The 17955-nt window shown below is 37.2% G+C and overlaps 1 protein-coding gene across 2 annotated transcripts in view; it reads left to right on the top strand.

The window, feature by feature from the left end:
• pcnx1 (pecanex 1) overlaps nucleotides 1-15747 on the top strand; it is a 51481-nt gene extending 35734 nt beyond the window's left edge. For both annotated transcript variants that reach the window (XM_073833782.1, XM_073833783.1), the window contains exons 22-36: nucleotides 43-220; nucleotides 1484-1592; nucleotides 1685-1814; nucleotides 1916-1974; nucleotides 2077-2292; nucleotides 2684-2937; nucleotides 3065-3295; nucleotides 7539-7639; nucleotides 7751-7901; nucleotides 7977-8207; nucleotides 8295-8569; nucleotides 8650-8822; nucleotides 10211-10665; nucleotides 10751-10891; nucleotides 14365-15747. In XM_073833782.1, coding sequence (XP_073689883.1) covers nucleotides 43-220; nucleotides 1484-1592; nucleotides 1685-1814; nucleotides 1916-1974; nucleotides 2077-2292; nucleotides 2684-2937; nucleotides 3065-3295; nucleotides 7539-7639; nucleotides 7751-7901; nucleotides 7977-8207; nucleotides 8295-8569; nucleotides 8650-8822; nucleotides 10211-10665; nucleotides 10751-10891; nucleotides 14365-14505 — 2845 coding nt within the window. In that variant the 3' untranslated portion in view covers nucleotides 14506-15747. The remainder of the gene's footprint in view (nucleotides 1-42; nucleotides 221-1483; nucleotides 1593-1684; nucleotides 1815-1915; nucleotides 1975-2076; nucleotides 2293-2683; nucleotides 2938-3064; nucleotides 3296-7538; nucleotides 7640-7750; nucleotides 7902-7976; nucleotides 8208-8294; nucleotides 8570-8649; nucleotides 8823-10210; nucleotides 10666-10750; nucleotides 10892-14364) is intronic.
• The last annotated feature ends 2208 nt before the right edge of the window (nucleotides 15748-17955 follow it).

Below are 17955 nucleotides of genomic sequence, written 5' to 3' on the forward strand. Positions count from 1 at the left end.
CTATCATTTACAAGCAGTCAATTAATTCTTTCTCTCTCTCAGGGTCGGGGCTCTAGTGATAACTATCGCTGGGCTGAAGCTGCTACGTTCTTCCTTTAGTAGTCCGACATATCAGTATGTCACTGTCCTCTTCACGGTCCTGTTCTTCACATTTGATTACCGGCAGTTCTCCGAGACATTGCTGCTGGATCTTTTCGTTATGTCCATTCTTTTCAGCAAGGTCAGCCCTCATTCCTTTAGGATTGATTTTTGTCTTGACCTTTTACCCTTTCAGAGGTTTAGAATAGTCTTCCAATGACGTACAGAGTTGCAGAGTTGTGATTACTGTAATAATTTTGAGCATGTCCAAGTCAGTCCAGACACAACTTACAGACACTTTTAACATTCTGGTAGTTACATATCCTAGGATTTTAGAATATTTTGTAGACTGGTTACTAAGGAACACATATCTGAAATACTTTATTGGTCAGTTACAGCTGTGTTTATTATCCCAGGCAACCAAATTACATGTCTCTCATATCACTCTACGTACTCTTTATTCTTTAGAAATTAAATCATTATTTTATTTTATTTTATTTATTTTTATTTTATAAAACGCTGTATTAAGCAGCATAAGTCAGTCATTATTATAAAATAAACCCCTTCTGGTGATACTCTACTTCTCTTTATTCTATAAAGGTCACTTCAGTATTTTATTTCATTTCATTGTATTGTATTTTATTTTACAAAACGCTGTATTAAGCAGCATAAATCAGTTATTACCACAAAATAAACCCCTTCAGATGATACTCTACTTCTCTTTATTCTCTAAAGGTCAAGTCAGTATTGTGTTTTGTTTTATTTTATTTTATTTTATTTTATTTTATGCTGTATAAATTTTTAATTTAATTTAGTTTAATTTAACTTAATAATTTAATTATAAATCAGTTATTACCACAAAATAAACCCCTTAAGATGATACTCTACTTCTCTTTATTCTCTGAAGGTCAAGTCAGTTTATTTTTAATTTAATTTAATAATTTTCCATTTTTAATTTTATTTAATTTTATTTTATGAGTCAGTCATTACATTATAATAATACTCTAATTCTCTTTATTCTTTAAAGCTCAAATCAGTACATTTTATTTTATTTTATTTTATTTTATTTTAATTTTTTTAATTTAATTTTTATTTTATTTTATAAAACATCTAGTCCGTTTATTTTATTTTTAATTTAATTTTATTTTATTTTATAAAACACTGTATTACGCAGCATAAGTCAGTCATTACCACAAAATAAACCCATTCAGATGCTATTGTACTTCTATTTTATTTTATTTTAATGTTAAAAGCCATATTTAAGCAATGTTATCTACAATTCTAAACAAATCCCTTAGGATGATACTACCCCTCTCTGCATGATCTCTTACATTATACATTCTTGTTTTTTAGATACTGTGCAAAGTCTTTATTATATAACTGTGTGATGTGTTGTGTTTTGTAGTTGTGGGAGCTCTTTTATAAGTTGAAGTTTGTTTATACCTACATCGCGCCCTGGCAGATTACCTGGGGCTCTGCCTTCCATGCCTTCGCCCAGCCGTTTGCAGTGCCACGTATCCTTAACACATCGTGTTTTAGATTTAACATGGTTTACAGGCTTTTTTGCTTGATTCTTGCTGTTCTTCCTTGACTCGGTCGCCTCCAGACTCTGCCATGTTGTTCGTACAGGCCATTGTGTCTGCTGTGTTCTCCACTCCATTAAACCCTTTTCTTGGCAGTGCCATCTTCATCAGCTCCTACGTACGACCTGTGCGCTTCTGGGAGAGAGAATACAAGTAAGACACTCTTGAATATCAGTATCTCCTATTTTCTTTTGCCTTTTTAGCCCAGCCCACAAAACATTCATAAGATTGCTAATTACATTTTTTTGTTTCAGTACTAAGCGAGTCGATCACTCCAACACTAGACTTGCTTCGCAGCTTGATAGAAACCCAGGTACAACTACTATGTTATCTGTTGTAAATGTTAAATCATTTGTAATTTCTAGATTTGTTTGACGCCTCTAAACCCTTGATATCTCATCTCTCATGTTGTCAGGTTCAGATGATAATAACCTGAACTCCATCTTCTATGAGCACTTGACGCGTTCCCTGCAGCATTCTCTGTGTGGAGATCTGCAGCTGGGCCGCTGGGGAAACTACAGCACCGGAGACTGCTTCATCCTGGCATCTGATTACCTCAACGCTCTCGTTCACCTTGTCGAGATCGGCAACGGCCTCATCACTTTCCAGCTAAGAGGACTTGAGTTTAGAGGTGAGGGAAGGAAAAGATAAGGAGACAGAGAGTAGATGAGCAATTGAAAGAGAAACAAACACTGAATCAGTTAATTACACTATAGCATTCAAAGGTTTGGTGTCAATAAGGGAAATTATTACTTTTATGGATGCATTAAATTGATCCCAGAAAACAGTTGGGCATTATAGTGCTACAAAAGAGCATACTTAAAAAAAACAGTGCTACATTTTGTTTTCTTTTGAACATTCTATTTATTAAAGAATCCTGAAAAAATCATGATTTGAAATATTATTAAGAAGTACAATCGTTTTTAACATTGATATTAATAAGAAATGTTTCCTAAGATGCAGTACATTATCATATTAGAATGGTTTCTGAAGGTTCATTTCTTCTCCTCTCTCTATCCCAGGGACGTATTGCCAGCAGAGAGAGGTGGAGGCGATAACAGAGGGAGTTGAAGAAGATGAAAGCTGTTGTTGCTGTGAGCCGGGTCATCTCCCCCATCTGCTGTCCTTTAACGCTGCGTTCGGGCAGCGCTGGTTGGCGTGGGAGGTTCTGGTCACTAAATACGCCCTGGAGGGCTACAGCATCACCGATAACAGTGCCGCATCTATGCTGCAGGTGTTTGATCTGCGGCGAATCCTCACCACCTACTACGTTAAGGTCAGCAGACAAGTTTTCCAATCCTATAACAAACTGCTGTGTTGACATTTGGCTAGAATAGAGTATGATGTCCTGAAATTTTTTTAAATCATTTGTTTGTTATTTATGTGTGTTTGTATGTTTGTAGGGCATCATTTACTATGTCATTGCATCTCCTAAACTGGAGGAGTGGCTGGCGAATGAAGTCCTTCTGGAGGGCTTGAAGAGCTGCGGAGAGCGAAACTATGTTGACCTGGATCCGACTTTTAACCCAAATATTGATGAAGACTATGACCACAGACTGGCTGGAATCTCTAGAGACAGTTTTTGCTCGGTCTACCTCAGCTGGATCCAGTACTGCAACTCCCGGAGAGAGAAGGTACACATACAACATGTATGACTAATATGTTAAAGGGAACCCCTGGACTTATAAATGGCGTAAATGATGAGTCTCTTACTGAAATATGTAGTAGAAAACCCATGAAAGATTAAATTATTTAAAAAATTCACATCGTTTTATACTAGTGATCGACCGATATTAATTTTTTATTCCCGATACCGATACCAATTATTTGCATGTTTAGGTACCCGATAACCGATATTCATAACTGATAATTATTAACTATTATACTTCTGTTTTTGACACAATGATTACAACACCACAGAACTGAACAAACTGTTTTATTTATAACAATCACTCCCTCCTTGCATACAAATCAAAACTCTTATTTATACACCAATAAATAGAGGGTTCTGAAGGTGCAAAAAATACAAGAAGTGCACTGTTACTAAAGTGTTTTTGTTCAAAAATAAAATCTTCAAGTGAGTGAAGTAAGTCCATGCTTTACTTTGCTGTCTATTATTAATTTTGGTCATCTTAAAAAAAATGTTGAATGTTAAATTTAATATTGATATTACAAACATAAAAATATTTTATGAAAAGCATGAGCAGCAACGCTAACATTACCTATAAGCAAAATGAATATATGTCTGCCTTCAAGCACAGGAGTCATATCAACTTTGCAGAAATGTAACTTAATTTTAAACTATAGTTTTATTAGGTTTATAAAGCTGTTTATAGACTAAAGAGTGAATAATAATTTGTAGTATTCTGAAATATTGAAATATAACAAAAAAAAAATTTATATTGCATTTCTGATATGTTATATAACAGTTACATTTTTGAAAAAAACAAAACGTTTTTGTCGTTCTAGATTATGAAATGCGTGCTGACAAATTTCTTAGTTATATTTATTTAGAAAATGTTTATTAGCGGAATGATGGTTATATAGTAAATGTTAATATAATTCGGGGTGTTTTAGTGAATCTTGTTAAAAGTTAAATGCGGTGGCTGTGCTGGAGCATTTCATGAGCATCAACCCGGTGAGTGAACAGCAAAATGGAAGCGACTTCACGAGACGAATGATGAGCATATAGACGCTCATTAGTGGCTGTATTTAATTCAGGCAAGTAAGCGGTAAATTATAGTTCACAAGGAATTGGTTTGTTCCTTCTAGATACTGAATATTTTCAGGTGAAAGCATGATTTAAACAAGTACAGCACTTTTTCACACGCAATCGCTCTGTCAATAATGCATTAAAACAAATGTAATGGTATCCGATTTCGAATGAGCAGAAATCTGTAAGAAATGCAGCGATCCGTAGGTAAAATAACTGACGAAAACGTATTGTTATTTTCATTACAAACGTTGCACTGCAAAAAACAGCAATTATACTCTTTTAATGCTGACAATTATTGGCATGTGGTAGGAACAAAGATTGCACACTAGTGTTTCAAACTCTCCTGTTATTTTATTATATTTTATGAACAGGACTGTTACATTTCAAACATACTGAATTCTTTTTGACGTGGTGCGGTGTTTCTGATATCAGTGAGCAAGGAGTGGAGCGGGAGCGGAGCGCGGAGGGGAAATTGCTGCCGCTAAAGTTGTGTTTTTGAAGTTTTCTATATTATTATTTATTCTTTATATATATGTTCATTATTCATTTACTTTACCACTGCGACTTTTGCGCAGCAGAGCTGCCTGCCCTGCTCTCTATTTTTTTTAAGTTAGGATAATTCTAAGGGCCCACGCCTTTTAGGGGCCCCCAGAGACCTGCTTTTGTGTGGTAGGGGGGGCCCAACCTCATATTTTGTCATAGGGCCCAAAATTGCGAGCGGCGCCCCTGATTAGACCAATAGCATCGCGTTCAAAAAACTAAAATTTTCTAGGCTGATAAGATTAGGAACTACACTCCCATTCCGGCGTAATAGTCAAGGAAGTTTGCTGCCGTAATAAGGCTGAAGCAGGAGCAGTAATACCACGCAGCACATGTGCAAATGCTAAACTAGCTGGGAACTCATTTCTGATAATACTCCGCCTGCTTTGGCCATATTACGGCAGCAAACTTCCTTGACTATTACGCCGGAATGGAAGTGTAGTTCCTAATCTTATCAGCCTAGAAACTCGCAGCTTTGCATTTCCACCGGTCTTAGTACACGATATAACTACAGAAGAGTCAAGTTTTAACTACAACAAATATGGAAACTCGTTGGTCATTTTTGAACGCGATGCTATTGGTCTAATAGGATTCAATGATCTATGCTAAGCTATGCTAAAAGTGACATCGCCAGAACAGGAGAACGGCTGAATGGATTTCAAAACGGAAAAAAATCAACTTATTAACTCGGGGGGAGTTGGAGAATGAGTCTATTTCCAAAAAAAGTGGAGTGTTCCTTTAAGGCCCGTGCAGGGCTCTATTCATGGCTGTATATTATTTAATTCAGGCAAAGTTATGTCTTTATTGTGACAGGATTTGACGGATTATCTTGTGTGACTCTGTGAGTTCGTCTTTATTTCTTAGAGCCAAGCTGCATAAACTTCATATCAGTCATGTAACACATCTAATTTGTGCATTAAAAGCTGTTATGTTAAATAAAGTTTACTAAATATAGCAAAGCAAGTAAATATACTTTACCTGTGCACGCAGTTGTTGTTTCCCCTCAGACGCCATGCTGCAATGGCGATCATGCAAGTAATTCTTTATAATATTTTGGGTTATGAGGGGGTGCCATTATTTAGATGACGTCAAATGGTTGCACTCTGTGTGCTACTGGCGCTACATGTTGCTATTTTTACTGCAACACAACTCTGAAAATAAAATACTCATACGATGCCACATTGTGCGGCTTTTGGTTGTAAATTTAAGTCAAAGGGCATGAAAAGCGATGCTAGTCTTCACTGCTTTCCTAGTGATAAGAAGAGGCGAAAAGAATGGGAAGATGCCTGTAGATTAATTAAACTTCCTAAAGACCTGCATTTTTGTTCTCTCCTCTTCATCCTTGATGCATTTGAGGCTTTTAGTAGACCACAGCTACTGAAAGAGCTTACAAATGACAAATGGCAGAGACAAAAAAAAATGCTAGGTGCCATCCTGGCAGGATGTAAACATGTCAGCGCTTGTCATGACGCCGCAACCACTGAAGGATTTTCTCTGCGTGGAATTCACTCAATATTTAGACTCCTTGTGGCAAAAAATAAATGTGGCATTTGGTTTAAGCGTTTGCTTCTATCCATTGCCGGCTGAGTTTTGTTGCTATAGAAATAGCAACAGATAGCAACCGTGGCTCACAGAGTATAACCATTTGACGTCATCAAATTGATAGTCTCAGCCTCAGACGTCACGCCCACGGAACGTTGGCTGAACATCTGATGCATATGGTACACTTAACTGCAAACACTTCAGGAATGTCGAAGTCGTCATCTGATTAGTTGAATTTGACTGGAATTCTGGGAGACACGAGTGTCACGTTTATTTTCGGTCCGCCGGGAAACAAAGCGCAGACTGATTTACCCAGCGTTTTACTAAAAGGTGCTTATGCAGATGCCATTGTTGTTATACACATTTGCGACGTTCGCGAACAAATTACTGACTTAATGCTTGTTCTCCCTCTTCTTCGTTATCTTTCAATGCTGGTTATTTCAATGACTGACTTGTTGCACGCCAGTCTGTTGTTGTGGGGGCATTTCCACGCACCGAATCGTGACGCTGAACGAAACGAACTGTGATTGGTTGTTTGACATGTCGATCAAACGGTCTTATGGGCGGGCCTTGGCCAATGAAAGCTGCCATGAATTCCAGACCTTCAGCTGTCAGTCTGAAGGTCTGGCTACGCTAGACTATCGAATTGATAGTTTGTCCATAGTCCAAAATATGTATTGAGCATCATTGCTCCAGTTTCAGCGTCTCATGATCCTTCAAAAATCGATGTAATGTGCTGCTCAAGAAACATTTATTACTGTTATGATTTTTAAAACTGCTGAAAAGCTGCTTAATATTTTTGTGGAAATATTGATACGATGATATACGTTTTTTTAAGGATTTTTTCATCTTCAGAAAGTTAAGAAAAACAGCATTTTTATAGTGTTAGTATAGTTTTGTAACAAATGTCTCCTGTCTTCTGTCACTTTTTTTATATCAATTTAATGCATTCTAACTGAAAAGTATGAATTTCTTTCAAAAAAAGAAATAAAAAAAATGCACTGACTCAACTTTTGAATGGCAGTGTTTGTAAACAAACTTTTTAATGTTCTTGCTGTCTGTTTGTCTATTTCTTTCAGCCACTTGACAGTGAGAAAGACTCCCCATTGGTTTTGTTGTGTTATGGTCTGTGTGTTTTGGGACGGAGAGCTCTGGGAACTGCATCTCACCATATGTCCAGGTGGGGGAGCAAAAATCTTTTACTGTGCTGGAGTTTTTCCAAAGAAACTTGTTATGAAGACATTTTTGTGGTTTGTTTGTTCTGATGGTGTGTGTGTTGGTGTTTTTACAGTAATCTGGAGTCTTTCCTGTATGGGCTCCATGCCTTGTTTAAGGGAGATTTCCGAATCTCATCTGTAAGAGATGAATGGATATTTACTGACATGGAACTGCTGAGGAAGGTGGTTGTACCTGGAATTCGCATGTCACTAAAACTGCACCAGGTGAGACAAGTATTCATCTGTCCTCTGTGTCATATCAAATGTGACTTGTATTAACCATATTTTAACTCTCTGCAGGATCACTTTACTTCCCCTGATGAGTATGAGGAATCATCTGTGTTGTTTGAGGCGATCTCTTCGCACGAACAGACACTGGTGATCGCTCATGAGGGCGACCCGGCCTGGCGCAGTGCAGTCCTGTCCAACTCTCCCTCTCTGCTCGCCCTCAGACACGTGTTGGATGAAGGGACTAACGAGTACAAGATCATCATGCTTAATAGACGCTACCTCAGCTTCAGGGTCATAAAGGTGAGCAAGGACAAAGAGACAGGATAAAATGGATGAAAGTAGACTTACAGAAAAAAAAACTTATTTTTCATGTATGCACATTCTTAGGTGAATAAGGAGTGTGTGCGCGGCCTGTGGGCGGGACAGCAGCAGGAATTGGTGTTTCTGCGGAATCGAAACCCGGAGCGTGGAAGTATCCAGAATGCCAAGCAAGCTCTACGCAACATGATCAACTCTTCATGCGACCAGCCAATCGGATACCCCATCTATGTTTCACCCCTGACAACATCTTACTGTAATACACACCCTCAGTTGGGACACATATTGGGAGGACCAATCAGCATCGCCAACATACGAAATTTTATCGTCAACACATGGCACAGGTTTGTGTGTGTGGTAAAATGAAACAAGAATGGGCATGTTTAGATTGTCATAATAATGACTCTCATCTCTCTCACTGCAGACTGCGTAAGGGCTGTGGCGCTGGCTGTAACAGTGGTGGGAATGTTGAAGATTGTGATGCGGGTGGTTTGTCGTGTGGCAGTGGGAATTCTGGGAATTCTGGGACAGGGGCGAGTGATTCCCAGCACAGCTCAGGACCCACAGCGCTGCACGCTTACACTCCTCATTCTCTGGGTAAACACATGGTCAATGCTAAGACATCACTTACTGGTTAAACACACATTTACTGTGTAATGTGCATATCATGATGATGTATTTTGTAATGAGGCCTAACCTGGTTAATATTTGCAGATCCTTTGTCAGAGTTTTTAGGTTTAATGTGGCACTTTATTGATGTATGGTATATGTTTATTGCCAAAGTATCTGCAAGAGTAAAACAAAACTAGACAAGTTCATCAAAACAAGTATGACAAAGCATTTTGAAAAGTTGAATGATTGTGGCCTGGTGTAAATCTTGTTGGCCAGACATGTAGATGAATGTATGTATGTATGAATGAATGAATGAATGAATGAATGGATAGATAGATAAATAAAATGATAAATAAATAGATTAATGGATGGATAAAAAGATAGATAAGCAGATGCAAGGATGAACTGATAGATAAAATGATTGATGATAGACTGATGATTTATAAGATTTATAAATGGATGGGTAGACTGATAAATGAATGTATGTATGGATGGGTAGATAAAATGATAAATAAATGGATGGATGGATAAAAAGATGGATGGATAGATGGTAAATCAACTGTTGATCAATTGTTGATTGATGATAGACAGATGGATAAATGGGTGGATAGATGGATGAATTATAGATTCAATAATAAATAAAAGGATAATTGGGTGGATAAAAAGATAAATAAGTGGATGGATGGACTTGGTAGATAAATAAATGGATTGATAATAGACCGGTGGATGGATGGAAGGATGGATAGATGGATAAAAATATAGATAGATGGATGATGGATAGACTGATAGATTGTTGGGTAGAAAGATTTATGATCCATCAAAAAAAAATTAGGATGAATGAATGGATGAATAAAATTATGAAATTATTGATGGATGGATAAAAACAGATAAATAGGTGGATGGATGATAGATGGACTGATAGATTGATTGTTGAGATCAAATATAAGATGGATGGATAAAAAGATAGAAAAGCAGATGGATGGACTGATATATAGATGGATAAATCAATAGATTGATGATAGACTGGTGGAAGGATGGATGGATGGATAAAATATGGATGGATGGATGATGGATAGACTAATAGATAGATAGATAGATAGAATTAAATGGATGGATAGATGGATAAAAATATAGATGAAGCAGACAGATGGACTAATAAATTAATGATTGATGACTGAAGGATGGATAAACGGATGGATGGACTAATGGATTGATTGATGAATGGAAAGAAGGATGTATAGATAAAAACGATAGATAAACAGATGGATGATGGATGGACAGATGGATAGATAGATTGATGGATATACAGATGGAGGGATTAATGTATAGATGGATGATAAAGAAAGTAACCAACGTTCTCTCTCTCTCTTCAGGTACGAGTCAGAGTTCTCAGTCTGTCCAGTCTGGTTTGGTTCGTCAGTCTCCTGCTCGTGCATCTGTCGTCAGTCAGTCGTCCTCGTATCGTCACAGCAGCAGCCGCCAGTCTTCACTCCGCACGTCTGTGACAGGTCTGGAGCCCTGCAGACGTTCCTCCAGCAGCCAGCTCTCTCTCCGCACGCTGCCCACCTCCCTGCAACTCCGGCTGGGCACCAACGCCTCAGCCGCCAACCCCGACCCACCCGGCCCCTCCAGCTCCCTCTCAGCCCACTCTATCCCGCCCTGCAAACGACATGCCCACACGCTCGCCAGCATACTGGGAAACGAAGCCTTAGTGCTGGGAACAGACACCCATCCTCACCCCCACCATCATCTTCACTACATCCACCATCATCATCACAATCCCTCGCTGTCCTGTCTGAGAAGGGATGACATCTCCTACAGGGTGCAGGTGAGCGTCTGTCCTTTTTGTATTTGGCCTTTTAATTGTGTTAAATTTATTGTTAGAATTAAGCAGATGCATATTTTGTGTGTAGATTGTGGATGTAAGTCAGGTGTTGGATGTAATGAATCATCCCAAGAGGAAGGAGCTGGTGTGGCCAGACGAAAGCATGAGACTGAGATCTGGGCGTAACTTCTGGAGGGAGTGGAGTCCCCTAGAAGGCATGGAGGGTCACGTGAGTACATCACACAACAGTCTTGTTATTGTTAAAGACATAGTTCACCCAGAAATGAAAATTCTGTCATTAATTACTCACCCTTGTGTCATTCCAAACCTAAAAGACCTTCATCTTCAGAACACAAATTGGGATGTTTTTGAGGAAATCCAAGAGCTTTCTGATCCTCCACACAGAGCAACACAATTACCATGTTCAAGGCCCAGAAAAATAGTAAGGACATCATTAAAATAGTCCATGTGACATCATTAGTTTTTGTTTTCAACCTTAATATTACGAAACTACAAGAATACTTTTAAAGAAAAGAAAAACAATGACTTTATTCAACAATTTCTTGCACACACATGCGTTGTGGTACTCTTGTGAACATGAAAATGTAGAAATGTAGCCTTGGTTTCTAACTAAAATAAGTTTTTTTTAAGTTGGAGTACTAAAATTACTAAAAAACAGAAAAAAATATTTTTGTTTATATATGCAACTTTATTAAAAAAAACCTACATACAAAACTCTGTGTTTTTATATACAATTCCGTTCAAAAGTTTGGGATCAGTACAATGTTTTAAAGTGCCCCTATTATGCCATTTTAAAGGTAGTTAATATTGTTGTAATAGTCTCTTAAAACAGGTTTACGTGTATGCAAGTTCAAAAAACACTTTAGTTTTCTCCAAAATTAGATTTATTTTTACCCCGTTTCTAAATGATTCGTAAACGACTCGTTTGAAGCAGTTCGAAGAATCAGTCTCTCTAAACCCCTCCTTTCAGTGAGCCCTCACTGCTGTGATTGGTCAGATGGTGCAGTCCTTTTGGATTGGTCTACCGCTACAGAGCAAAACGAAACGCCCATTGGCATAACTGAATGACAGCTGCGGAGACCTGTTAATGCATAGAAAAGATAGCCTCGATTTTACCCTATCAATTCGAGCCGGAGTCTGACGATGAAACTGTTGAAGTGTCACATCGACAAGAAACTGTTTTGCAAGCACGACCGGAGCAGGACGTTTCTCAGTGGGTGTCATATGTTAACTGTGGAAAGTGCTTGCAATTTGCTTTTGTAAGCGAACCGGACACATCTCTACGTTGTGAACTTCAACACTGTACAATCCATAACACTGCATTAAGCCATCGTTTATCATTATCATTACTTAAACTAATAAGGCAGACAGACAGTCAAGCTGCATCAATCACAAGACTTTTTAGACTACATTGCACTCACAGCTGAACAACAGAACTACAGAAACGCAAGTTAGCCGGTTACCAAGACATGTTCAGGGTTGTTACACACCATAACGTACACAAAGACGTATTTTGAACGATCGCTAGAAAATACAATTATTAATCATACTTACAGGTAGAAGTTCAGAGGAGCAAGCCGGTCCAAATAAACTGGGCACTGATCCATTTTTTAAAACCAAGCGTTTGGTGAATCTCGCGTTGTAACGTTACTCCTCAAGATTGGAAAAGCAGTCATCAGTAAAAGGATGCGAACACAACACAAGATTGGCATTGGACTGCTGAGGTGTTGAAAAAATTAATGTTAACCACTCATTCTTGATAGTTTCATTTTTCGGAAGGGCATATAAAACAAATTCACTCTCTTACAGCGCAGGGCGTCTTCTTGACATGATGTAATCCACGTGAAAATGGTAGGCCTATTGTTTGTGGGCGGGCAAGTTGTTCGCGAAATTGAATGTGGGCGGACATTACGCAAATGTGTAGCTCGTGACGTGTGGCCGTTACAGAAAAAAGATTCGAATTGCTGACAACTCGTTTAGGCGAATGTGAGCCGACTCTTTTTTTTTTTGTTATACAAAAACTTTATTTATAGTGCACTGTCGGCGTCACAACTTTGCAGATAGTTTATGTTCACATACAGCTACATGACACACTACATGAAATATCATATTTGAAAAGGCATAATAGGGGCACTTTAATATTTATTTAATGGAGTCTCTTATGCTCATCAAGGCTGCATTTATTTGATCAAAAATACAAGAAAAAAATTGCAATATTGTTAAATATTATGACAATTTCTAATATTGGTTTTCTTTTTTAATATACTTTAAAATATAATTTAATTCTGTGACGCAGCTCTGAATTTTCAGCATCATTACCTCAGTCTTTAGTGTCACAGTGTCAGGGTTTATTATCAGTTTTGAAAGCTGCTTTTTTGTGGAAATTCTGTTACATTTTGTTTAATTCTTTGATGAATAAAAAGTTAAAATAGGACAGTAGTTATTCAAAATAGAAATCTTTTCTAACAGTATAAGCCTATATCACTTTTTAATCTTTTATCCATTTAACACAACCTTGCTGAATAAAAGTATTAATTTCTTTTAAAAAAAGAAATATAGCAGCAAGTAATGATTACTGGGGTTCAAGTGCTTTAAGACATTTAAGCACATATGAAAAAAGACTATTTAGCAAGTTTGTAACGGTGAGTGGAAAGTCCACTTTTTACGATAGTTATTAATATTTGCTTTCCAGAGAATTTTCCTGCATTGGTTTACTTCCAAATGGGTGGAAAAACCTAGGACTAGTTCGCAAAAGTGTTTTTTTTTTTTTTTTATCCAAAATACCCGCAATATATATATATAGCCTGCAACTGACGGTTTAGGAGTTATGAGAGATTTCGCACTTTTGATCGCTGAAGCACCCCCATAAGGCCGATTGGGTTGAGCCTTGGTGATGTTGTTGGCAGTGTGAGTACTACTATCACTCCAAGTTTCAAGTCTCTACGACTTACGGTTTGGTTTGCATGATCAGTTTTACATGGAGATTGCTGATCCTTGGCCATTCGAACAATTACAAAAGGGTTTCAGAGCTACGCACTTAAAAAATGTACTGACCCCAAACTGTTGAATAGTAGTGTATATTGTAACACAAAATTTTTATTAGAAATTTCTATTTTATTCTGTTATAAATTAATTTTTACTTATCAAAGAATTCTGAAAAAAAGTATCACAGGTCCCAAAAAATATTAAGCAGCACAACTGTTTCCAACATAAAAAATAAATCTGCATATTAGAATGATTTCTTAAGGATCATGTGACACTGAGAGTAATGATGCTGCTGACAATTTAGCTTTGCTTCACAGGAATAAATTATATTTTAAAATATATTAAAATAGAATATTTTTAATTTCAATATTTCACAAATGAACTTTTTAATCAAATAGATACAGCCTTGATAAGCATAGGAAACTTCTTTTAAAAACATTACCAATGTCCTTTCGTTTCTGGCCCTGGGAACATTTCAGTTGCATTGCTGTCTGTTCAGAAAGCTCTCAGATTTCACCATAAAGATCTTAATTTGTGTTTAAAAGATGAACAAAGGTCTTAAGGTTTTGGAACGACATGATGATGAGCAATTAATGACAGAATTTTCATTTTTGGGTGAACTAACCCTTTAAGCATTTTCCTCCTAGATTCCCCCTACTATCCTAATTTCCCACTACTCTGACTCTCTCTTCATAGGTGGTTCATCGTTGGGTGCCTTGCAGTCGTGATCCGGTTAGTCGGTCTCACATTGATAAGACCATCCTGCTGGTCCAGGTGGATGATAAATTGGTTCCCATTATAGAGACGGGAGTGATTGAACTGGGGGCAGAAGTGTGAAATGTCAGCCCAGAGGAAGAATGAGGCCACACTCACACTTCCAGCTGCTGATCAGGGCGCAGGAAGCCAGGGAATCGTGCAAACTGAGAACATACACACTCACACACACTGCAAGAAGCACACTTGCTCGAATCTGGACAGAAAGCTGCCTTGCTCTGTGTTCCTCGGATATGCTGCATGAGAGATCAGCTCCCGTAAACTCTTCTCTCTCTCTACTTCTCTCCTTTACGAGCAGCTGTGGTCTCATTCTGTTTTTTAGGTTCTATGCATCTCATCGGCTGTCTGTAAACACATGCAAACTCACAGGGAACACTTCAACCGAGCTTGATGTGCACACAGAGAAGAGTTTTTTTTATTACAGCTATAAGTTTTATTTTGTATTTCTGCCAAATTACGTCAGGTGCACAGTGCTGCCCTGGACATGCAGTGAATCATGTGACAGACTGTGTTTTACTAGCTGCCAAGACAGACAGATGATCACGTGAGGATGATGATGATGATGATAAAACGGAAGCAGGTGCTTCTGATAAATCCTTACTCTTCATCCTTGTTTATTTTGTGGAGGATCCATTTGAAAAAGGAGAGTTGTTATGAGAAACTTTAACTTGCACTATGATTTGTTTTGTTTTTGATTTGCAGCTGTGCACTACTTTCTAAAATCACACGTTATTTATTCCTCCACAGTTTGAATCGCCATGGTTAACGTTGCCTTTGGAATGCAAAATGCGAAATCATCGACACATTCTTTTCTGCCATTTTGACAGGTTTTTTTTTCTTTAGCTTGAGGACAGAAGTGGTTTTTAACCACGTGTAGTTATGTATGAATATATAAATGTGTCTGTAAAAAGATTTGGCTTTGAATATTTATTATTGTATTTTCATTTTGTTATATTGTTTTTCATTTACAGGACAAATAAAGACAATGCATAAATATTATTTAGTCCTGTTCCCAAGTGACTGATGATATTTATTTAGGTGCATCTAGGACATGATCAGGTCATTCATGTGATTTGGGGACGAAGGTTGCAGCCCTTTAAAATAGCCATGCGATGTCATGAGACGACACAATCCAGTGAGTGGTTAACAAGGAAATGGCTGTGTTTGCCAATCACTAATGTTTTTATACTGAATAATTGCTTTGGCTGTGATCACTGGCATAATCTGTATATTGGTACCATGTCTTTAGGATAAAGAAAAGCACTAAATAAAACTGAAAAGAAATAAAGCTTTTGGGAAACGTTACATTTCACAGTGTGCAAAACCTGTTTAACTGGTGTCCTTTTACACTATAAGATATTTTCATATTGACATTGACAGTTAAAAGGAACCATCTGAATTTCCTCAGTAATATATTAATATAACAAATCACAAACAAGTCCTGATTGTGGAGTTTTCTTCTTGATATTTGCTCATATTTGAAACTGATACTGTTCAAGTCAAAAGTTTACATACACCTTGCAGTTTACATATAGTCCTCAAGAGAAACTAATAGTTATATTTATTAATATTACCCTGTTCAAAAATGTACATACACTTGATTCTTGATTAATACTGTATTGTTGCCTGAATGATCCACAGCTGCTGTTGTTGTTTAGTGATAGCTGTTCATGAGTCCCTTGTTTGTCCTGAACAATTAAACTGCCCGCTGTTCTTCAGAAAAATCCTTAGGTCCCACAAATTATTTGGTTTTTCAGCATTTTTGTGTATTTGAACCCTTTCTAACAATAACTGTATGATTTTGAGATCCATCTTTTCACACTGAGGACAGCTGAGGAACTCATGCAACTATTACAGAAGGTTCAAACTCTCACTGATGCTTCAGAAGGAAAAACGATCTAATAAGATCCAGGGGTGTAAACTTTTTGAATTTAAAGATCAGCTTAAATGTAACTTATTTTGTCTACTGGGAAAGTATCTTGTGTTGCTTCTGAAGGGCAGTACTAAATTTTAAAAAAGCTATATTTGGACAAAATAAGAAAAATGGACAATTCTTCATTCTGTTCAAAAGTTTACACATCCGGCTCTTAATGCATCGTGTTTCCTTCTGGAGCATCAGTGAGTGTTTGAACCTTCTGTAATAGTTGCATGTGAGTCCCTCAGTTGTTCTCAGTGTGAAAAGATGGATCTCAAAATTACACAGTCATTGTTGGAAAGGGTTCAAATAAACAAAAATGCTGAAAAACCAAAGAATTTGTGGAACCTGAAGAATTTTTCTGAAGAACAGCGGGCAGTTTAACTGTTCAGGACAAACAAGGAACTCATGAACAACTATCACTAAACAATAAAAACACAGCTGTGGGTCATTCGGGTAACAACACAATAATAAGAATCAAGTGTACGTAAACATCTGAACAGGGTCTTTGTATAAATTCAACTATTTTTTTTCTTGTGTGGACTATGTAAACATCTTAAATGTGAAATATCTTATTCAGGTCAGTACTAAATAAAAATAATAACATGCATTTTATATGATCCCTCTTATTTTAGTAAAACAATTACCATTTTGCAGATTCGGCAAGATGTATGTAAACGTTTTACTTCAACTGTATATTGTGACAATGTGTGTTTGTTGGGTGAAAAACTATGCAATTGTTAGAGGAAAGACTTGATTTTTGAACCATGTATGAAGTGGTTTTCTAAGTAATCCAGGTATATAGTTTTTCTTGAGCAAATTACGCCACAATATTTTAATTTTCTTGTGAAATAGCTTCGACTATCATGTGTTTTTTAAATAGGAAACAGATGATATATTCAAATATTTAGGGACTTTTTAAGAAACAATCTTGTGTGTGTGACTGTCATAAGATGTGTACACCTGTAGAAGAATTTACAGTGAATTCTAATATTAGTAAAGGGACTTTAATACTGGTGTAATTATCACATTTAGTGATCTTTGAGTTCCAGGACAGAGAGGTTTTTGTCATCTAAGTTAAATCTTGCATTACGAACGGTAATAATAAGTTTCACAGATGTAATTCATAATTGAACTATTGTCTCAATATGTTTGCTTACAGACTGAGAATCAGTATCATTACTTTAGAAGCTGCAAAAGGGAGAAATAGTACTAGTGAGTGAATATCAGGTCTTTTTTGGATGAGCATTTCATATAAAATGGCCGCGTTATATCATGCCATGCTTTGTTCTCGATTCTATCAGGACACCTGTAAAATCAGCACAACAGGTGAGATCAACCCGGTTATAAAAAAAATATGCGTGGGTGTAGTAAAATAGCAGTCATATGACAAACATATGACGTGATCATGTGCTTGAATAATATTCTTCCCAGATAATAAAAACGTAGGGTATCTACTGAGGCTTGCCAGTTAAATGATTAATAAAGTTTTTCTAACCAATCATTGAATCCCCTAAAATATCTGAGGCATTTCCCCGGCACTTTCATAGCGGTTTGACGGTTTCCTTGTCAAGTGGCAGAACACTTCTATATGTATT

Source organism: Garra rufa, chromosome 2 (assembly GCF_049309525.1).
Source record: "Garra rufa chromosome 2, GarRuf1.0, whole genome shotgun sequence".
Classification (NCBI taxonomy): Eukaryota; Metazoa; Chordata; class Actinopteri; order Cypriniformes; family Cyprinidae; genus Garra; species Garra rufa.